Source organism: Diabrotica virgifera, chromosome 3, assembly GCF_917563875.1.
Source record: "Diabrotica virgifera virgifera chromosome 3, PGI_DIABVI_V3a".
Classification (NCBI taxonomy): Eukaryota; Metazoa; Arthropoda; class Insecta; order Coleoptera; family Chrysomelidae; genus Diabrotica; species Diabrotica virgifera.
Genome location: NC_065445.1, coordinates 205,574,517 through 205,598,552, shown reverse-complemented (window position 1 = coordinate 205,598,552; position 24,036 = coordinate 205,574,517). Strand labels below are relative to the sequence as shown.

The following is a 24,036-nucleotide window of genomic DNA, read 5'->3' as shown; positions in this document are numbered from 1 at the left end:
ATTATGAAAAAGAACTTGTCAATTCTAATTCATATAGATATACCTGGTTTGTTTTTTTTATTTCAAATTACACACCCACGGACACACGACAATGTTGATAAAGCAAAGTTTACAGAACAGGAAGACAAAACTATTTAACCATTGAAGCTATAATGACAAGCAGCAGTATAATAATATCACTGACTATTCATAAATTTGTTGATACTTCGTAAATCTGATCTTCGTGTATTTTAAGTATGTATGTATAACATTGTAATACCATAAAAGTGATAGGTATTACCTGACAAATGACCTTTAAAAGCCATAACAATTTTTAGGTTGCATTATTTTTATTAGAGAATTTTTGTGAGCTAGAAATAGTTTTCTTATTGTCACAATTATTTAATATTAATTGTCTTAGGAGTAATCTTAGCCCAAAGATAATCTATAAAGTCCAAAAAAATAGTGAATGTAAAAAATATTATATTTTTTTTTGTTTAGCTAATGCCTCGACAACTAATGGCCATTGGCATGGTAGGTACGGTAATTTTGAACAGTTAGGTACCTAGTGTCATGTGTAAGTAGTGTGTGTGTTGAGTAAGTGGCTTGTTACTTTGCAATGTCGACGTCTTTGTCTTTGCAAAGAGACGCTAATTGTATCCGAACGTCTGCGGTCCCTCCGGTGAGAACCGATCCCACGAGGACAGAAACTATATTCATTTATTAATTTATAATAAATGAAAAATTTCCGACCCTGGTGAGATTCGAACCCACAACCTTTCGGATTTTTTCGATCCAAAGGCACGCGCTCTTACCACTGAGCCACGGAGGGGGGTAAATATTATATTTATATATCAGCGTCTCTCAAAATTTGGCGCCCCCAAAATTCTGGCGCCCCGGGCGGTCGCCCGGCTCGCCCGCCCCTTTATCCGGCTCTGCTTTAAGGCACTAGTGCTTTAAAAATTTTATGGCACTGCAATTCGTATTGATCGTATAGGCAGATGTAATGTCAAAAAAATATAAAAATGGAATGTGTCAAGTTCAAGTAAAAGTTTTTGTAGATATTGTCCTGTAATTACGTTTGTAGAAAAAATATTGCATGATATGCGTGTTAAAAAGTGCATTTTTAAGGCACTCATGTGAATTGCAGAACTCGCTGTCGCTCATTCTGCAAACTTTCACATGCGTGCCTTAAACGTGTACTTTTAACACTTATATCATAAATAACTATTGAAATACTGATTACAAAAATTTATAGTTTTAAGCCTTTCTGAGAGCATATGCGCAAAAATTTCGCTCGAATTATTTTTAAATGCGTTCATTTTTTTCGAATACTGAGAAAACCTTAAGTATTTTTAAAAAAATTAAACGCAGAAAGAAATATTACTGTATTATCCATGGTCGAAAGTCCTTGAGAACTTCTATAATATTTATTTTAATAAGTAACAGGGGTGAAAAAAATAGTATGATTTTTAATTTTAAATATATATTACAAAAGAAACTTTTTGTTCATTATAAGGGACTTTCTGCCCTCGGGAATAATGTAGTCTTCTATTTTGCGTTTAAATTTTTTAAAAATACCTATTAGTTATCTCAGGATTCGAAAAAAAAATAAATGCGTTTAAAAAGAACTCGACCGAAATTTTGCGCCTACGCTCTCAAAAAGGATTAAAGTATTAAACATTTTTGTATTGTTTGAATTTATGCGACGATTGACGATCCACTGTTTTAAAGATTGGTTGAACAGGTGTTGCCAGTTGTATGGTCCTCACTATGTGTATCGTAAGTTATTCAACAGGGCATAGAATATACATGGTTAGAAAATATACGCCAAAGTCAGCGCCTCTATGCGGAAAATCTCTGAACTAAAAATTGATGTGGACCATACAAAGTGAGGTCCCACTTTTTTTTGTAAAAAAACAGTGTTTGCTATCAGTACATGTCTACGAAAAAGTCTTACATTGATTGACTAAGTGAGGTCCGTATACTGGACCTCACTTTGTACAGGACCTCACTTCAACCGCAGTTTCTTTTGATATGTGGCTCACTTCATACGCTGGGAGTAAATATATATATATATATATATGATGTATTTTTTAATAGACAAATTAATATTGTATATTGTAGATATGTATAGTAAAAAAATGTAATTGTTTTTTTCACGCCCAGGGCCTATATGGCCTGTTGAACAAAATAAATAATAATAATATGTGTAGTGTAGTGGTCCAAATTATATGCTTCTACCATTAAATGCACAATAATTCTTATAATATTTGCACGAATCTGCCGCATATAGGTACATGTGAAGATACCTTAACAAATGGTACTTAACATAACTAAAAAGTTAAAAATATTTCTTAAAAAATATTTTTACGCTCTTTTTAATGGCCGTATTAACTATTTGAAGAATTAATACATACAGGGTGATATAATAAAAAAAAACATTTATTTTTACATAAAAACCAGGCAAAACACAACTTTTGGTAAACCGATTCTTCCGGTTCAAAACCTCGATCTTATACATCAAAAAAAGAACCTATATATCAAATTTGGTGGAAATCTGAAGTCCCGTTAAAACGTTATCGTGCTATTAGCACATATCTATAGTCGCCATTTTGAATCCCCGTCATTTTTATAAAAGGCAAAACCTGAGATGGCCTCGTATCTAAATTTGAACTTTTGTATGAGTAGTATATGTGTTCCAAATTATATACTTTTATCATTAAGTGCACAATTCTTATATTATTTGCACGAATCTGCCGCACTACGAAGCAGAGGAAGGCCCCAAATTAGATGGGCGGATGATATCAACAAGCACGAGGGCTCTAGATAAATAGGTAACTGTAGTGACAGACAGAGAAGAATGGAAAAGGATTGCGAAGGCCGATGTCCAAAGACGGGCCGAAGAAGGCTAATTTGATAGGTAGATAGCTCCCCACTCCTCAACCTATTCAGTTTGGAGACTTTAACCCTTTCGCCACTGAATTCATTTTTACATGTAAGAGACTGAAAATATTCAGTTTTATAATCAAAATTATTAATTTAGACACAATATGTATATAATTAGTCGTAAAATTCTCATTTGTCCGTTATAGGGAGGTGCGAAATTCTGGCCCCAACAGTAGTTTTGATTTAGATTTTAAGGTCCCATCAGTAATAAAAAGAGCAATTACAAAAGAAACCTTTATTAAGAAATAAGGTATAAATGAAATTCGAGGGTTTAGTGTCAAACAACGTTAACTACATTTTTTGTGAAATTGAGATATATCTATAATCGGGTTCCCCGTTTTTGACTTCATTTAGTAACAAAAAGCTCTATCTCTATCTGAAGCAGATTACAAAATGCATTAAACGTTAACTACCAATTGTGAAAAAATTGTTCATGTCAAAAACATCTAAGAGGTGATAACGTTATTTCATAGTGAATTTCGTGATAAATCAAAAACAGTTATCGACTGTTAACGTTTATTGACACTAATATTTTAAGCTGTAATTGTAGACAGCGTTATTATTATAATTCGTATTTGTTTGAAAAAAGTCATTTTGATACTGGATAGCTAAATACATTTGTTTATTTTCGATATTGTTCGATTCTACCATCTGATTACTCATTACATGATTACAATAATCTGAGTACTCAATACATTTTTTAGTTTTGCCGAAGTTAAAAGAAAACATATTTATGTTATTTTCTTTGCCGGTTACGTATATATTTGTCGAAATTATTTAATATTTTGATTTTGTCAGTGTTTAACAGAAAAATGTCCAGTCGTAGCACAAAACTTTGTATGACACGAAGCACTAGCGGGTCGTGGATCTTCTGAGGTAGCCTCTTGCCTTACAAATACAATGAAAAGTGAAGTTACTGGGAAAGACTTCGCTTTTATATCTGAAACTTGTTCGGGCCAAAATAGAAATTCAATTGTTTCCGCAATGTTTCTGTTTACTGTTGAAACACTAAATATTTCAAAAATCGACCAGTTATTTTTTGGGCCCGGTCATTCTCAAATGGAATGTGATATGGTCCATGCCCACATCGAAAACGCGAGTAAAGGCTTGGAAATTTATGATCCATCGGGATGGTATATGTACAGTGATTAAAATGGCTTTGAAGAAATCAAAATACGAAGTAGCTGAAATAGATCAGGAAGACATTTTGGATTTTAAAGAACTTCAAATTCAAATGATTAAAAATAAAAAACTGACATGGAAGGAAATGTCAAATGGTTGAACATAGTTTGGCTACAATATGCATATTATAAAAGAAGACACTGCACACAGTTATTCACAACTTTACAAAATTTAAAATACAGAGGAGGCAACTTCGAACATTTTCAATTAACACACTTGTGCCAAGAAGAAAATACGACAAGCCGTTAACGATTTATAATAAAAAGTTAAAAGGTTTAGTAGAACTCTGTGAGCAAAAATTAAAGAACAATTTCTTTTACTAGAAGTGTCAAGGAAGTGTTTAAGTGTTCCTAGAATCTTCAAGGAAGGGGTGATGATCATAATGAAAATGTTTCAGAAGATGAAGACGTTTAAAGATAGTGTAAGTATTTAGACTTTTTTTATAAGTTTAATATTTATATGTTATTCTAAAATAAAGTTTTTTATTTAAATGCACTTATAACATTTTTAATAACACAGGCTTAGTGCTGCATTGGATATGCTGAAAATTTTAAAAGTATCAGCTAATTTAAATTAAAGTCAAACTAGATATCCTGAAAAAAGGGTAAATATCAGGTAAATTTTCGCAACATTTTAGGGAAATTACATTTTTACATTTTCACCCAGCAGTACTAACCCTGTAGTAAAACCATTATTGTCAGGTGCGAAGTTAACGGTACAAAAAATATATATCGGTAATATCAAAAAGCGTTATCAGGTCATTGTTAGAAAAAAATCTATTTTTTTCTCTGTAGAATAACAGTAACCTGTAATAATTTTTATAATATGTCAAAGAAACCATAATAAAACTATATAAATTTACAGATTTTTATTGTAATGTATTTTGCCTCCGTAATCACAAATTTGTTGGCCGATATTACGTTTCAAAACAGTTTTTTGCATTTTATGCCACTTTATGTTTTTGTAGTTAACGTTGTTTGATACTAAACCCTCGTGAATTTAATTCACGTATGACTGGAATGTAAAAAAACACTTTTTGCTCAACGGGACATTGCATCCAACACATAAAGTTTTTGTACGGCTTTCCTTCTTCTTTTGAGAACAACTAAAACATCTTTTACTGCTAGTTTGTTTTGGAAGGTGATCTTCAATATTTGTCATAATTTTTTGTTTTTTGTGTGCCTACCTGGGCGACCAGAGACTCTTATTTTAATTTTGTCTTTGTATCTCCCCAAACTTATCAACTGCTCAGCTACTAGTCTAAGAGCTGGGAGCGGATTTTGTGCGTGACAAGTAATATGGAAAAACTATACGGGGATATGTTGAATTAGTTGTGTGCATGACTTTCACCAACGGCCGGAAACCAGAGTTGGGGCCGAGGGTAGTTATAAGGGGTCAAAGTCCCGGAATTTATTATTTTTTTTATGACGCTCATGATCGAGATAGTGCACGAAAATTTGGGAATAAGTAGGTCATGACGTACCTAAGTAAAATCTCTAGTGGCTCAACGCTGCGTGGCCGACAAAGGGGTGGGGGTAGGGGTGAAAATAAAAAATATAAGGGGATTTTTGCGACGTTCGTGATTGAGATAGTGCACCAAAATTTGGGTATAAGTAGACCATGACATAGATAATTAAAATCCCCAGAGCCGGAAACCAGAATGGGGAAGGAAGGTAGTTTTAAGGGGTCAAATTTCCGTTTTTTATTATTTTTTTTTGTGACGCTCATGATCGAGATAGCGCGCCAAAATTTGGGAATAAGTAGGTCATGACGTAACTAAATAAAATCTCCAGGAGTGGAACGCTGCGTGGCCGAAAAAGGGGTGGGGCAGGGGTGAATATAAAGAAATGTAAGGGGTTTTTTGCGACGTTCGTGATTGAGATAGTGCACCAAAATTTGGGAATAAGTAGACCATGACATAACTAAATAATATCCCCAGAGGCGGAAACCAGAGTGGCGAACGAGGGTAGTTATAGGGGGTAAAAGTCGCGGTTTTTATTATTTTTTTTTTGTGGCGCTCATGATGGAGCTAGTGCACCAAAATTTGGGAATAAGTAGGTTATGACGTAACTAAGTAAAATCTTCAGGGGCGGAACGCTGCTTTGGGTACAAAGGGGTGGTAGGCAGGGGTGAGTATAAAAATATATGGGGGTTTTTTTTGCCGTTAGTGATCGAGATAGTGCACCAAAATTTGGGAATAAGTAGATCATGACATTACTAAGTAAAATCTCCAGGGGCGGATCGCTGCGTGGTGGACAAATGTTGTGCCGGGTCACAAAAAAAATAATACACACTGCGACTTTGACCCTTTAAAAAGACCCTCATCCCCAACTCTGGTTTCCGGCTCTGGGGATTTTAATTAGGTAAGTCATGGTCTACTTATTCCCAAATTTTGGTGCACTATCTCAATCTAGCACGTCGCAAAAAACCCCTTGTATTTTTTATATTCACATCTACTCCCACCCCTTTGCCGGCCACGCAGCATTCCACCCCTAGAGATTGTACTTAGTTACCTCATGACCTACTTATTCCCAAATTTTGGTGCACTATATCGATCATGGGCGTCAGAAAAAAAAATAATAAAAACGGCGATTTTAACCCCTTATAACTACCCTCATGCCCAACTCTGGTTTCCGGCTCTGAGGATTTTACTTAGTTATGTCATGGTCTACTTATTCCCAAATTTTGGTGTACTCTCTCAATCAGGAACGTCGCAAAAAAACCCCTTATTTTTTTTGTATTCACCCCTGCCCCACCCCTTTGTCGGCCACGCAGCGTGCTACCCTTGGAGATTTTACTTCGTTACGTCATGATCTACTTATTCCCAAATTTTGGTGCACTCTCTCGATCATGAGCGTCACAAAAAAAAAATAATAAAAACGGAGATTTTGACCCCTTATAACTACCCTCAACACCAACTCTGGTTTCCGGCTCTGGGAATTTTACTTAGTAATGTCATGATCTACTTATTCCCAAATTTTGGTCCACTATCTCGTTCACGACCGTCGCAAAAAACCCTTTATAATTTTTATATTCACCCTTACCCCCACCCCTCTGTCGGCCACGCAGCGTTCCGCCCCTAGAGATTTTACTTAGTTACGTCATGACCTACTAATTCCCAAATTTTGGTGCACTATCTCGATCATGAGCGTCATAAAAAAAATAATAAAATCCGCGACTTTGACCCCTTATAACTACCCTCGGCCCCAACTCTGGTTTCCGACCGTTGGTGAAAGTCGTGTACACAACTAATTCAACATATCCCCGTATAGTTTTTCCATATTACTTATCACGCACAAAATCCGCTTCTATCTCTCCGACTATACAGGTACTAAATAATGAAGAAAAGGAACTTTCTCCTTTTTATTCTGAATTTTAGAAAACATGCTCCATGAATTGATTACAGATGACACTAACAATTTGTAGAAAACTTTACGCCACCAATTAGTAGATTTTCTGTCTAAATCATTTATTGCCATCTTTTGATCAGCCAAATTAACCCCTCCCATATATTTATTGTAAAATACTACAGCTTCAGGGCAATCAAAAGTACATTTTTCGCCTGTTTTAGTTTTCTTTCAATCTGTGATAGAGATGGTGAGTGGCAGTTTGATAAAAGTAAAACTTCTTTAGTGTCCTGCCATCTAACGGCCATTACGCCTTTATCATTTACCAATGAATCAGATACAACATGCGTGTTTACATTGGGACTCACATCAGTAGCTTCGCCACTCCCGTTATTACCGTTTTATTTCATTAATGGAATGACATTCGTCATCGCTGCTTATATCTGCTTCTTCAGTACTGCTGTTACCTTCTTCCTCTTCGTTGCTCATTTGGATTCCTCCTTCACTTTCATCTTCGCTGTCTCCAGGAATAGAGTCGGACTCATCAGATGCTGAAAGTGGTTCCTCTTCTGAGTCAGTTATATTATTTACAGCTTCTTCTAACTCTTTTGCACTAAGATTCCGGTTTCGTCGCACGTCTGAAAGAGAAAACGTTTATTACTATAAAATTACGATAGGGAACAAACGATCCCACTAGAATATTGTTTGCTAAAACACCTTACATTTTAATAACTATTAATTTTATTTTACTTACTTGAAATAGTATAAACGTCTGCACGCTTTATTCCTTTATTTTAATTGAAATAAGTAACGGATTCTTGCAATTTTATAAATAATAACTCAGACACCAGTGTTGCCGATTGTCGACGGTAGACTATCAATTACTGAAATATTTCATTTTTACGTCAAAGCGGATATATTTATAGCCATCAATAAACCTGAACTAGCGGCCGGGAACTATAGTTCCCCGCAGTGGCGAAAGGGTTAGTGCAGACACACTGTAAAATACGTATATTACTTGAGAAAGGTCCTCTGCCAAAACCGGTGTCGTGGTATAAACTTATAATAAATTTTGTGCAAGTATTAAAAATGAAAGTGTTTCAGTGAGTTACTGTTGGATAGATATTTAAAGTTTTTAACTTACCACTTATATCTCGTGTTAGGAATTTGTAAGCTATACCAATAAATGGAAGGCCAATGGGACCTGGTGTTTTGTAAGAGTACCAGTACAAACGCCTATTTTGCCATAAAAATTGTAAATACCATATTAAAATAACAACTCCACATAGTACAAGTAAGTACATACTGATAATATTTTGTAAGCTTTTTTCTACAAATTGGATTGAAATTTTTTAGGTTTTCCCGTAGTTTCAGTTAATACGATGGAAAAATCTAAAAAAGTAAACAGAAATATAAATATGTATATTTGAACGTGGGCCCGGATAGCTTAGGCGGCAGCATGTCTGACTTCCTCGTAGGTAGGCCGGGGTTCGAAACGCAGCACCGACGAGAATATTTAGACATTTTTAAAATGTTTATAGGTACCAGGTCGACTCAGCCTGAATAAAATGAGTACCTTGGGTTAAACCAGAGGTAATAAGAGGCGGTTGAAACGTAACACTGGCCCGGTGACACGCCAGATAATCTCATAAGAAACCAGATTGACTATATTTTAATAAATAAAAGATTCAAAAACTCAATAACATCAGTGAAAACCTACCCTGGTGCAGATATTAAGTCAGACCATAACCCACTAGTCGGTAAGTTTCGTCTGAAATTTAAAAAAATCCACAAACCTAATCCTATAAGATACGATCTCAAACAACTAAGAGATGATGACATAAAGCAAGAAGTACGGGAATATCTGAAGAACAACATATCTAAGTCAGAAGTAGTTAATAATGTTGACACAGAAATAAACCACTTAGAAAACATTGGGAAGGAAATATTAGACCAATACCTGTGACCGAAAAAGACAGAAAAGAAAAACCATGGATGACCGACGGTATATTACAGATGATGGACAGAAGAAGAGAATCCAAGCGGAAAGACTACGTTGCATATCAATTTCCAGACAAAGAGATGAAAAAAGCTGCCAGAGAAGCTAAAAACAGAAATTTGTAAGAACAGTGTGAAGAAATCGAGATATTGGAACGTAAACACGATTCCTTCAACCTCCACAAAAAGATCAAAGAAGCAGCAGGCATCTATAAATCAAAAAGGCCGGGACACTTAACAGATGCTCAAGGAAATCCAATAGTTGATATTGAAGAAACAAAAACAACATGAATGAGCTATGTGACAACAACATTTGAAGACGATAGGAATGTCACCATCACACAAAATAAAAATGACGATACCGGACCACCTATTCTCGAAGCGGAAGTAGAAGCTGCTATAAACAACATTAAAGAGGGAAAAGCCGCAGGACCAGACGAGTTCTACTCAGAATTTTTTTAAATTATGACTGTTATTATTATATTTCAACGTTTGGTTTGATTTACCACATTTAGGAATTAAGAAAGTGAAAAAAAGAGAAGTATATTAAAGTGTGTAAAAATATTTAATTTCCTTAGCTAAGCGCTTTCGACATAAATATGTGTCATCATCAGAGCTAATGCTACAATATAAAGTTAAACTAATGAGTAAAAAGATGTCTAAATACAAAGTTTTTTAACTTACGTCAAAGTATATAAAAAAGTACCGGCTGCTTCGGGTTGTAGGTGTTCGCATTACGAACATTGGTCTGCTGTGCAACTCCGGATGATGAAATATTATTTTTCTTTGATTACTTGATTTTAATTAAAATAATAAAACAGTAAGAACAACCACTTAGACGTTACAAACATATAAATTTTGGTCATGGTACGGTATCACCGAACCATTTTTAAGTGATGCAAGCAGTTGACTGACAGTGATTGATTAGACGTTGGATTTTAAATGTTTCATCTGTCCGGTGTTGACATCTGACAGCTGACGTTACAAATGAAAATTATTGAAAAATTTTTTTAAAAGGATAATTGAATAATTCATGTAAAGAAAATGTACGTTAGATGTCTGTACAATTACAATAATAATTTAATTGTCTAAAAGTATCTATTAAACAGATGACTTAGTGGCTTAAGACATAATATATACACTGTGTCATGACAAAAGGAAGAAGATAGTTGTATATTTTGTCTTTACTACCTTTAGCGTTGTCTTAGATGAATGATGTCTTAGATCTTCATCTAAGACAGCCCTAAAGGTAGTAAAGACAAAATATACAACTATCTTCTTCCTTTTGTCATGACACAGTGTATATATAAATATATATGACTTAAGCCACTAAGTCATCTGTTTAATAGATACTTTTAGACAATTAAATTATTATTGTAATTGTACAGACATCTAAGGTACATTTTCTTTACATCAATTTTTCAATTATCCTTTTAAAATAATTTTTCAATAATTTTCATTTGTAACGTCAGCTGTCAGATGTCAACACCGGACAGATGAAACATTTAAAATTAAACGTCTAATCAATCACTGTCAGTCAACTGCTCGCATCACTTAAAAATGGTTCGCTGATACCGTACCATGACCAAAATATATATGTTTGTAACGTCTAAGTGGTTGTTCTTACTGTTTTATTATTTTAATTAAAATCAAGTAATCAAAGAAAAATAATACACTCTGGACCAAAATTAACCGGCCACCTTAAAAATGGATCATTTTTGATGTCTTATATCTCGTAAACCTGTTGTCCGATTTAAGTGATTTTTTCAGTATGGTATAGCCTTATTCCTTGAAAATAGCGTTATAATAATATTGTTGCTAAACAGGTAAATTTTCATTGTATACCGGGTCTACTAATTAAACTGTGTTTTTTTTCTTAAAGTTTGCATCACCCTGTGAAATATTCTAGCATTTATAAAATATTGAAATTAAAACCTAACTATAGCCTCATGTCTTCTCAACATTCTGTTTTTTGATTCCTTCGCTTATGTTGGCTAATAAAAAAGTTAGGTAGTTTCCCAAGTAGCAATTTTTCGACGCATTGGTTGTCAGTACAAACAAATATATAACAGTACAAACAGTATATAACGTTACCCGAGAGCATTTTCAGTTGTTTCGGCCAACGTCCCCTACCCCGACTGACATTACGATGTTACAACGTTAAGTAATAACTTTAATTATACGGGCAACTTTTTTATTACCATTGTGACAACTACATATCACAGTTCAGTTTTTTCAACAATCGCAACGACTTAAAAACGTTATAATGGTAAACTAATTTACGCCCTGGCCGATTTGGGTTTTCTGGCCGACTCTGTAGTTGTCTGTCACGACCCTAGGTGTTGTTCTAGGTGTGTGACACGTTTGCGGCAACTTCAGAAGGAGAAAAAGAATTTACTTTATACCCTTATTTTTTTTCTTATGGGAATATATTTTATTTTGCTGGAAATTTTCGATTTATTTAACAACCTGTTTATTTGTTTTTTTAATAGCTGGTTTCCATTCCATTGTTCATTGTTTTACCAGTAGATTTGATAACCGTAACCTTTGTATCAGCTTTGATAGACAGGGGTGCCAGGTCAGTTTTTACTCTTTCAGCAGTTTTGCTTTCACAAAATCAGTAGATTCTTTTTAGGCCATGTAAATACAGTATATACAGTAGTAATATGCATATCCGTCCTAAATGTCCCAAGAAGAATTCCAAAAATTGGAAACCTAATTATTCCAAACCACCAACTACTGGTAATTACCATTTTTTAGCTAAAATCTACTAAATCACAAACTAAAATATACTTAAGGATTTTTGGGATATATTTGGGATTTTTTATAATGAAAACAACAGCTAACTTAAGGTGATAGGTGCAAAATGTCGCCTGTTAAAATGTTCAATGTAGTTTAAATGTTTTCACTTTTTGCGAATCCTGAGAACACTAATAAGTATTTTTGAAAAATTTAAACGCAGAAAGAAAAATTACGTTATTACCGAGAACAAAAAGTCCCTGAAAACTTCTATAATGTTCATTTTAATAAGTTACAGGGGTGAAAAAAAGAAAAAAATTAGTGTGACTTTTAATTCCAAATAACTCATTTAAAAGAAACGTTTTGGTTTTTTTAAATAATGCATTCTTTCATTCTGCGTTTAAATTTTTCAAAAATACTTATTATAGTTTCCTCATGATTCGAAAAAAAATGAATAGGTACATTTAACAACTAGCATATTTTGCCATCCACTGATTTTAACATCTGCATGTCTGGATCAAATTCTTCAAACAATTGTTTGGCATTTTACATTAGAAACACGTAAACACAACATTTTTTGTTTTGCAAAGTTACATATATGCTTAGATATTTTAGTTTTCCATCGTTAGCTTCTAATAGGCTCACCGAATGCCAGAACTCTTCAATAACACCTGAAATACTGCTTGCATTGTTACTTGAAATCTGCAAGTTTGTTACACGAGAATCCACATTTCCAGTTTCATTTCTCTGTAATATTAATCATCTACGTCCTGAATCTTATTTTCGGTAATGACATTGGGAAATTGTAACAAAATGTCTGAAAATTAATTTAGAAATGGGGTAAATACTATTAAAAACAAATTTTATTTTAGTCATAACAATATGTTGAAATATAATAAAAATCTACTAAAAAATATTACCTACTAGAATTTTTTAAAAAATATCAAAAATCTACCAAAAAAGTAGAAATCTACTAAATGTGGCAACACTGTTAAGGAGCTACACTTTGCTGCACTTTTGACACTGGTCACATGACCTCTGTCACCCAATAAGAGGGTGCGTTCTAAAAAGGTTGGGATAGTCGGCGCGGCCGGGTTTGGTTGGCGATTGGACTTCTAAGTTGTCTTATCCGTCTATGGTTGGTAATAAGGTATTTTTTTAGTAATACTGGTAATATTGTTTAATGCGCCATTTTAGTTTTACTTGAGACTTTTGGGATGTAAAGAAAATGAAAACACAGAATATAAAAATGCAGGCATTTTCTGATACCTTTAAAGGCACCATCAATACATTAAATTTATACAGAACATCTTTAACATAAATTTTGACCTTTATTTTAAAATTTAATTTTTTTAAATTTGCATATTTCTTGTCAAAAATAGGAATTTTGTCATAAAAAAGGAGCGCGCGTGTTTTTTAAAGGTGAAATATCCATATTTGACGGTAATCTGAGATACGTTTATAAATTTCACATCAGGTAATAAGTCCTTTTTGTATTTATATAAATTTAAATACCTAATACGATGTCAAAATAGTTTACTTTTTGGTTTTCGCATTCACCATACAGGTGTTAAAAATATAGGTAAAAAAACACAACAGTCTGATTCCTTGAGCAACTATTGCACCCGCAGGTGCTTTTTATAGTCGCTTCAGTTGTCTTATGCAACGCTTACGAAACGATGTTGCTTAAACATAGGAGGTTGTCTAGGCAACGTCAAGACAACTCAAAAATCGTCCACCAAATTAGTGCAGAATAGGGTCGTCTTCTAGGCAATAACAACGTTGTAACAGAACGTTGCCACGCGGTAGACAACGTTGTCGCGTCCACAAATTGCTACTTGGGTTAACAACTAGCCATGTTTTTCATCAATACAGATGATTTAACTCACCACCAAAATTAACCCCACTACCTTTATTATTGTTTTTTTTTTTACATTACCTGTGACAGTTTGTGTCCTAAATTTGTGTCATCGAAAGATTTTTGACATACGTTTTATGACATTGTTGCAAAATCTGTTTCCGTGTTAACAAAAATTCTTGAACAATCCCTGTAATTTTATATAATTGTTAGCGAATATTGTTTAAGTTGAAATTTTAGTGATTTTTTATTGTTTGTGATTTGAAAAATGCCACTCGTTCCAACTGATGCTGCTAGGGCAGTGGCTTTAGTTGATGCTGGTTACAGTCAACGTCATATCGCTCGTACATTCGATGTACCCAGAACTACGGTACAAGATGCCATTAGACGATTTCGGGAGACAGGATCATACAACCGCAGGCCACGTCAAGGCCGACAACGATGCACTTCAGTTCGAGATGACCGCTTCATTGTCACCAAAGTATTGAGAATTTGCTTTTGCACATCTTCTGAAGCTCGCAGGTCTCTTCTTGAGGTGAGAAACGTTAGTGTGAGTAGACAAACGATTAAAACAAGACTGTCAGAAATAAACTTTCCGTCCAGCTCGCGCACCACCACTGCTCCCTTGTTGTGTTCGGTAGAGGCAGTGTGAATGCTCAAGTATACGTGCAAGAAGTTCTCCAAGACCATGTTATGCCTTTTGCACCATTCATTGGTGATAACTCCAGACTAATGCATGACAATGCACGTTGCCATACAGCCAGATCTACCCGTGAGTACCTTAATGAGGTCGGGATTCAAGTTTTACCATGGCCAGCACACAGTCCCGATCTTAACCCAATTGAGCATATCTAGGACAACCTCAAAAGACGAGTAAGAGCGAGAGTACCAGCCCCTGCATCATTTGAAGAGCTTAAGACAGCTGCGGTAGAGGAGTGGCACAATATCCCCCAATCTGATATCCGGGATATCATGAATGGATTGCCAAACCGGCTCCAAGAAGTCCTAAGGGCTAGAGGCGGCAACACCCGTTATTGATACCCAATTTTTTTTTTCAATTAAACTTTGATTTCCAAAATATTGTTAATTTGAAATTTTTCTAAAATTTTGTTCATTAGATTTTTGCTGTAACAAACAATTTTTTTTCAAAAAGATTATTTTTTCTCTCCCGCGGAGGTAGTTTTTACCGTATCGTTCATAAAATGTGGTCGAAGGTTAACAATTTCTGCAAATTAAAAGAAATACAAGGTGGGCGGTTAATTTTGTCGGTGAGTTTATTTATTACTTTAAAACCGGTTGAGACATGCACATGAAATTTGGTGGGTTTTAAGACGAAGTTATTACACATTTTTTGGCATACAGTTTAGCATTTAATATTCATCATTGGCGCGCATACGGGTATTATGATTGCTCATATTCTCCGTATGTGCGCCAATGGTGACTATTAAATTCTTAATTGTATGTCAAAAAATATGCAATAACTACGTCATAAAACTCACCAAATTGTATTTGCATATCTCCACCGGTTTTAAAGCAATAAATAAATCGTCAGTTTGTCAGAAAATTTTCAACACCCCCTATCTCAGAAAGTTTATAAAACAAACTGCCATTATTTTTTCATGCAGAATTACCCTTAAACTTTGACAAATTTTTTTAAACACAGCCTGTATTGATAAAACACATGTCTAGTTGTTAAAACATATAACTTTTTTATTATCCAACACAAGCGAATCAATAAAAAAACAAAATGTTGAGAAAGCATGAGGCTATAGTAAAGTTTTAATTTCAGTATCCTACAAATGCTACAATATTCCACAGGGTGATGCAAACTTTAAGAAAAAAACATAGTTTGATTCGTACAGCCGGTATACAACGAAAATTTACCTGTTTACCAACAAAATTGCTACAGCTATGTTATGCTACAGCTATGTTATGCTACAGCTATGTATGTGTATTGCTACAGCTAAGGCTATAACATATTAAAAAAAATCACTTAAATCGGACAACAGGTATAGGAGATATAAGACATCAAAAATGACCCATTTTTAAGATGGCCGGTTAATTTTGGTCCAGAGTGTATTTCATCATCCGGAGTTGCACAGCAGAATAATGTTCGTAATGCAAACACCTACAACCCGAAGTAGCCGGTACTTTTTTAAATACTTTGACGTAAGTTAAAAAACTTTGTATTTAGACATCTTTTTACTCATGAGTTTAACTTTTTATTGTAGCATTAGCTCTGATGATGACACATATGTCGAAAGCGCTTAGCTAAGGAAATTAAATATTTTTACATACTTTAATATACTTCTCTTTTTTTCACTTTCTTCATTCATTCAAGTGTGTACAAAACTTATCAGTCTTGCCGTCTCACTTCCAACATGTGGACAAGTCATATCTACATCTCAGATGTTACCTAGGGCAAATTAGAAAATATTTTAAACATCCAGGCTTAAGGTAGCATTTTAAACCAATATTTCCTTGACGGACTACTTTTACTGGGCTTTGACCCACATATTTTTTTATAATACTATCTTGGTGGTTAGCATGTACATTGCACGTAAGCACTGATGATGACTGGTAAACCAGTCGAAAACTAGTTATGTGATTTTGATGTGGCCCTTTTGAGGGTTTTTTAAATATACCTTTTATACAGGATTTTACTGTTTTTTTTTATCAGTCTTTGAACTATTTAGGAATTTACAGCGTTAGGAAAAATTAATAGTTAATATGTTAAGAGCGAAAAGTGATACATTATTGCTTGAGAGTAATAGTTACCGCGCGACGTGTAGCGGAGCGCGGTAATTACTCGAAAGCAATAATGCCACTTTTTGCTTGTAATGCATACAAAATTTTTTCTACAATCACTTAATAAAATAAAAACTTTTTTTAAATCATTATTAACTTTATGAGTTTGAATATTCAATTTGTTTGTATTGTATGGATCTATGGTTGATACGGACGACGAGCGTTTATGAGTATGAATGTTCAATCTGTTTGTATTGTATGGTGGTATCTTTTCTACGGACGATGCGCGTTTTTCAAACGTTAACGCGCTAGTGCGATAAAGTAACGATATTTAGTAAACCTCAAATTTTCATTGCCATTGTCAAGCTAAAAAGTCTTCTGTTTCAAGTGATTGTAGAAAAAATAATATATACTACTCCAGGCAAATAATGAAAAAAGATGTGTAAGTGACGTTGAATAATCCAGGTAACTCACAACCTTTTTAATTATTTTAAATCTATAGGAAGAAAATAAGGGAAGGCCAATGGGACCTAAAATGATATAAAGGATAAGCTTATGAAATCAAAAAATCTTACAAGAAGTTCAAAGATCAAAATCAATAAATCCATCGTCAGACCTGTACTTAAATTTGGATGCGAAACGGTGACCATTAGGCTATTGATTATATTCAAAATAAGATAGCTAAAAGGAACTAAAACGTTAACGGGTTTTATTATTTCATATGGTCAATGGACATCTATATATGAAAAAACCGCGGAGAGCTACCAATTAAAGGGGCGCGTTTTTGAGAAATGTGTGAATTAGTTCCTTGGCTCAGGTTCCATTAGGGTGAGTTCTATGCACTTTTGGTACAAACATACCTACATAAAAATTGTTCCTGGTTAAATTTCCTATCTAAACATCACTTCTTAAAGTCAATGACACTTTTTTTTACAAAAATATATTCAAAAGAAAAATCACAAAGAAACCCAAAAGAAATAAATTTTGTTTTTTGTCCCATAACTTTTGTCCACGAGGATATAGGTATATACATTGCGTTACAGAAAAAAAACCTACATATCTCTTCTTTAAAATATTGTTCAGTAGAGGTAATTAGGATTTATAGTTTTCGAAACATGATTTTTCAAAGTTCGCTACTCACAGCAATTTTGGGCAATTTTCCTTGTTATTTCGCAAATATTGTTCTGTAACTTTTTTCTACGTAACTTTAGGTATATCCAATGGTACACGTAATAGAAATAGAAATCAATTAGCTTTAAAATGGTCTAATGTATAATGTTGTACGAGTTTTTTTTAAGAGATTATGGTTTTTCAAATTTTTATACTTTTAACGATTTTTTATAATATAATATAAAAATAAAATTATATTATTATATGATATATTATATATTATATAATATTATATTATATATAGTATATACAATATAATATTATATTATATATTATTTAATACCTGATATAAAAAACATTATTTTTTTTTATTTTTTACGATTATTTTTGAAATTTCTCGTTATAACTTTTTTTCTTCTACATTTAGGTATACAGTGCTAGTCAAAAGTCCGTACCCCCCTCGTATCTTTTGAACGATTATACCTATAATAGTGAAATTTGGAGGGAGGAAATAAACGGACGTAAGCTTCTTAACTGGTCATGACAGGTGACGTAATAGTGACAGATGACGTTACACTGTGACCGATTATTTTAAATGGGACCTTATGGCAAGTGATACCTCGTTTGAAAGTTATTCAAAATATCTATTCAGTCATGCTAATTTTGTTTGAGTTTAAGCTAATTTTGATAAATAAATGAAATAAATATAAAATTGTAGTTTCGCATTTAATTAACAAAAATTCAGAATTCCGCATATAATTACTTGTCAAAAAGCTTGACGTTAACGTAAAAACTACTAGAGAATTGAAAACGTCAACCTTTTTGAAAAAAAAAACCATAGGCGGACATTTGAATTTTATTAATTAAATGCGAAACTAAAATATTAAATTTATGGAAGTACAAAACTCAAAGAGGTACCACAAAAAATGTATATTAATAAAAGGTCATAAAAGGACGCGTCTCGGCTCTTCACGAGCCATCATCAGCTTTAAAATACAGGAGCAAAGACGAAAACTGTCCTACAATATAAAATGGAAATTTTAAGCATGTGGTGATAACGCCCACCTCAGCAAAAGAACTTACCAGACCAAGAAGGAGGAAGAATCTAATAGATTACATTATTTAAGGTTCTATAGGCTTCATTATTTAAAGTTTTAAGTACTGTATTAGACGTTAAGTTATATATGAATATAAAAATTTATTAGAAAGATTTTTATGACTTCCACGTTGGGAGGAACCATCTTGCGAACAGATCAGGTGCAAGGAACTTTTCGGTGAAATGTCAAATTACTGTCAAAGATGACCGATGACATCAAGGATGTCTCAAGATTAGTACTCAAGGATGAATTTGTCGTTACGTGGTAAATTTTGTAATTAGAAGACCCCACAGACTAGGAAAAGAAAAAAGAAGAAGATTAAACGTCAGATTCAAATTTGTAAGGTGAATGAACGGAGGAAAAATAAATATGAAAATATTAAATGTGTACGGTATTAAAACGACGAGGAAATGCTTAAAAACAATGAAGAATAGCAATAACCGATAATATTGATAAGTAATTACTGAGGTGGACAAGACCACTCAAAGTTCAAAAAGAAGTAGGACAGTTTAAGAAAAAAGAAAAAGATTCAATCAGGACAAAACATATTAAGGTAGCTCCATACAAAATACATCAAAAAGTCAAGTATCACAGTCGAGTTATGTCAATGTAACATATAAATTAGATAAATCACAGTTTTTTCAGTTTCAATGAAAAGTTAAACAAAACCGTACCAACACCTAGCTCACTCAGAAGTATTTAAAGTAGTAGAGTGTATAAACTCAGTGTATAAAGTTATTAGGGTAGATTATTGCTGTTACCACGGTTCTGCTGCAAGATATTATAATAATAATGAAGACCTACAATGATAACAGTGACAAAATTATTATTAAAAATTAAAAGGTATATTTGAATGTGTTACTTGGCAGTGACATCATAAGAAGTATGTAAAATTATTTTTTTTTTCTTTTTTGGCTTGGACTATGGTCAGTCAGCCAGTCTCAATCAAAAGTAAATGTATTAAAGATATTGCCAATTAGTGAAACTTGGTTATTATAATATTATTACAATTTTTTACTTCTTATTTACCTACTCATTACAGCTAATGTACATACTATGTTAATAAATATAAATATATTATATTACTTAATGTTTATCAAGAACACATAGTGTATACATTTTACAAATAAAAATATTAATCTTAATATTAAAATAAATGCATTATTTTTTGTATTTTATTTTAGTTTTTTTTTGTTTTGTTTTTTGTTCTGTTTTTTTTTGTCACTACGATAGGATGTCAACCCGGTTCATCCCCGCGGAGGATTAAATCCTCTTAGTGATTTTTTCTTTAATATTTTTTTTTAATTATTAATTTTTTTTTATTCTTTTTTGTTTCATGTTTTTATTTTTTTTTTTAATCAATTTTTTTTAAATTTTTTTTTCTTTTTATTTTTTTTTATATTTATTTAAACATATTTTACAAATACTTATAAGTAATTACAATAATATTTTACTATCCAACAAGAAAGATACCAAACAGTCAAAAATTTTCTTTTTATTCAGTGACAGAATAAAGAGAATATTTACAGGGAGTGGGATGTTCTGGTCTATAATTCTTTTAATTAGGTGATTGGTTAGGTGTTTATGCTTTTTGCATTCAAAAAATATGTGGTTCAAGTCACTTTTAACCTCACATTCTTGACAAATATTCGAATCTAATATGTTTATTTTAAATAAATGTGCAGGATAACATGCATGTCCAAATCTAATTCTACTTATAGTGGATATGTATTTGCGAGGGAGGGTGAAATTCTTATACCAAGGTTTTTCTGGAATAATCGGTTGTATCAAACTGTATTGTGTTGTTGAAATGTTACAGTACCTTTCCCAGTGTGTTTTCCAGCTCTTCATCTGTTCAGTTCTTAAACAAGCAAAAGCATCTAGAATGCAGGGCTGATATTTGGTTACTGTTCCATGGATGAGGGAATTTTTAGCTAATTGGTCTACATGCTCATTATGTGTAAGTCCTGAATGTGCTTTGATCCACATAAGTTTTATTTTTGGGGTGTGTTTATTAATTTCAAATAAGATTTTTTTAATTAAAAAAATGTATGGATTAGAAGTACTACAAGGTAGGTGAGGTGTTTGAATAGCAGTAAGCACAGATAATGAATCAGATAAAATTACTGCGGAATTATAGGATGCCAACTTGAAATAAATTAAAGCCTCATATACCGCCGCAGCCTCGGCAGTAAAAATGGAGAAATTTGAGGGCAGTTTAAACATTTTTTCTATAAATTTATCTGGAATATAAAAGGCACAACCAGTACCATTTGAACTTTTGGATGCATCTGTATAAATACAAACAGATTTTGACCAATTTGTAAGGTAGTTGTTTAAAACAATACTGTTTAATAAAGAGTGCTCATGATAACTGGGTTGTATAATATCTACTTGATTTAGTAACTCAAAGAAATCTTCGAAATCTACCACTTTATTTGCAACTGCAAGTTCAGTATTATTATCCGCAGTGTTTCGAAATGCGTCACATAACGGTGGCGAATTTTTGTGAGCCCAATATTTATTTGTTAAATCAAAATAATTTAAAGTACTAATTTCTTTATATAAACAAGTGTTGTAACATCGGATCTTAAGAAGAAATTTTTGACTGAGATATTCCCTTCTGAATTTAGTCGGCGGTTCCATTGTTTCAACATAGAGTGGTTCAATAGGGGTAGATCTCATAGCACCTATGCAACAGCGCAATACTGTGTTTAGAAAAACATCTATGCGACCTAAAATATTTTTACTAGCCGATCCATACAGTACTGAGCCATAATCTATAATAGATCTGATATATGAACGATAAAATAAAAGACATGTTTCAACATCTGCACCCCACCAAGTTTTTGCAATTGATTTAAGAAAATTTAGTGCTTTACTGCATCTATCAAGCATAAAATCAACGTGCAGTTTCCAGGTCAATTCGGTATCCAGAATCATACCCAGATATTTTACTGATTTACAAACAGGAAAGTAATCATCATTTAATTGTATTTGTTCTCTTTGAGGTACATTGTGTCTAGTGAATATACAAATGTTAGACTTGTTGTTTGCTAACTCAAAACCATTTTTTTTAACTACTCACGGCAATGTTCATGGATATTTTCCAATGTGTTTAAGCCATCATTATATTTTTTAGATTCAGTATAAATACAAAAGTCATCAGCATATTGTATTATATTAAACGAAATATTGTCGATACTAATATTACGAAAATCAGCTGTGTAAAGATTAAATAGAAAAGGACTTAAAACTGACCCCTGTGGGAGACCTGAGCTATTAAAACGTGGTCCAATGAGTTTATTATTTTCAACCCTGATATATATTTTCCTGTTTTTGTAGAAATTGACAATATTTTGAGCTAGAAGAGAAGGTATTTCGAATCGATGAATCATTTTGTCTTTTAGCATATCTAAATTAACACAGTCATATGCACCTTCAATATCCAAACATAACATTGGTACATATGTATTTCGAGAATATGCATTTTGAATATGAGTTACAATAGTAGCGAGGGCATCCATAGTACCACATCCTTGTCTGTAGCCGTACTGAGAATTTGGAAATAGTTTTTTCTCATTTATCCACCATTCAAGTCTTACTTTCAGTATCCTTTCTAAAACTTTGAGAATACAAGACATAAGTGAAATTGGTCTGTATGATTGTGCCAGATTCGGATCTTTGTTTGGTTTTAAAATTGGAATGACAATGACTTCTTTAAATTCTTCCGTACCTGCATATAGGACTTCATTAAATATTTCCAATAAAAGGTCTTTAGCGATTGCAGGAAGCATATTAATCATAGGGTACTTAATATGGTCATAGCCTGGACTTGTGCTAGGACGATTATTTAAGGTATAACTTAGTTCAGTTAGTCTAATAGGTTGAAATAAAAAATGATTTTTGTCAGTATCGATTTTCTTAGATTCATTAGGCATAGATGTTGCTGTTGGTGGGGCTATTTTGTCAAAAAACTCTTCTATCCAATCATCCTCAAAAGATTTTGATTTTGTTGGTGATTTTCTGTATAACTTCCTAGCTTGAGTCCAGAGTACTGATGATGGAATTGATTTATTGAGAGAAGAAACTAAATTTACCCAGTGGCGGCTCGTATAACTTTAGGAAGGTAGTGCCAGAATCCGGGCAGCTGAATATAAGCAACCTAATTTCCGGGCAGAAAATATAAATAAAAAAAAATAGGCGCAGATATTTTTATCTTATATCTATATATTTACTATTTTTTGGACGCCAAAAAATTTACCAAAATTTATCAAAACAGTTCCGTAAATTAAGTAATTAGCAATAAAATAAATTCAACTTACCACCAGTATTTACTGCTGATGTACTTTTTTTTTGTTTTTTTCATCACTAGGTGGGGAATCTGCAAACAGACGTCTGAGGTAAACATTTCCAAGAGTGCTGGGTTCCTGAGCTGAAACCTCATCAGTGTCACGTCGACCAGTTTGGCCCTAAATCGGACCTCCCTGCCCTCCGTAACTCCGATGTAGCCGGGACCAGCTAAACCCCACCCCTCTCATACTAGGGCATCAGGGTGGAATCGCCCGTTAGGGCATGACTTCTCCCCGATGTCCTTCTTTTGCCCGATTCTCAGTCGCTCGTCATCACGCATCAGCTTCCGTCTCTCACACTCATCCGACCACCACGTCCTTTAATCCTATGCTGTCAATGTTTCATTCTTCCTACCACTGCTGATGTACTTGAAGTTTGTTGTTACGATATGGTCTCTAGAGCCTATTTAGAAAATTATAAAAATAACACTATTCTATTATTTACACACACGCACAAAATTATTTAATATCACTTTTAAAGTTTACGATATGTGAAGTCCATCCTTCTTTCTTTTTTGGAGGCAAAGTTTTCAATGACTTTATTATTAAAATTGTCAATGCCATTTACAAAATGTCTTTCTGTAGACAGCATACCTAAAGCACTTAGTCGTTCTTCCTTCATGGTATTTCTGAGGAATGTCTTAATTCGTTTTAGCATTGAAAAACAACGTTCTGCT

The 24,036-nt window shown here is 33.4% G+C and overlaps 1 protein-coding gene across 20 annotated transcripts in view; it reads right to left on the bottom strand.

Annotated features, from left to right (window-relative positions):
- LOC126882335 (cytochrome P450 4C1-like) overlaps nucleotides 1-24,036 on the bottom strand; it is a 389,204-nt gene that overhangs the window by 127,232 nt on the left and 237,936 nt on the right. For 2 of the 20 annotated variants that reach the window (XM_050647219.1, XM_050647225.1), the window contains exon 2: nucleotides 8,602-8,849. The exons of the other annotated variants lie outside the window; for them this stretch is intronic. In XM_050647219.1, the coding sequence (XP_050503176.1) occupies nucleotides 8,602-8,761 (160 nt within the window). In that variant the 5' untranslated portion in view covers nucleotides 8,762-8,849. The remainder of the gene's footprint in view (nucleotides 1-8,601; nucleotides 8,850-24,036) is intronic. 20 annotated transcript variants of the gene reach the window in all.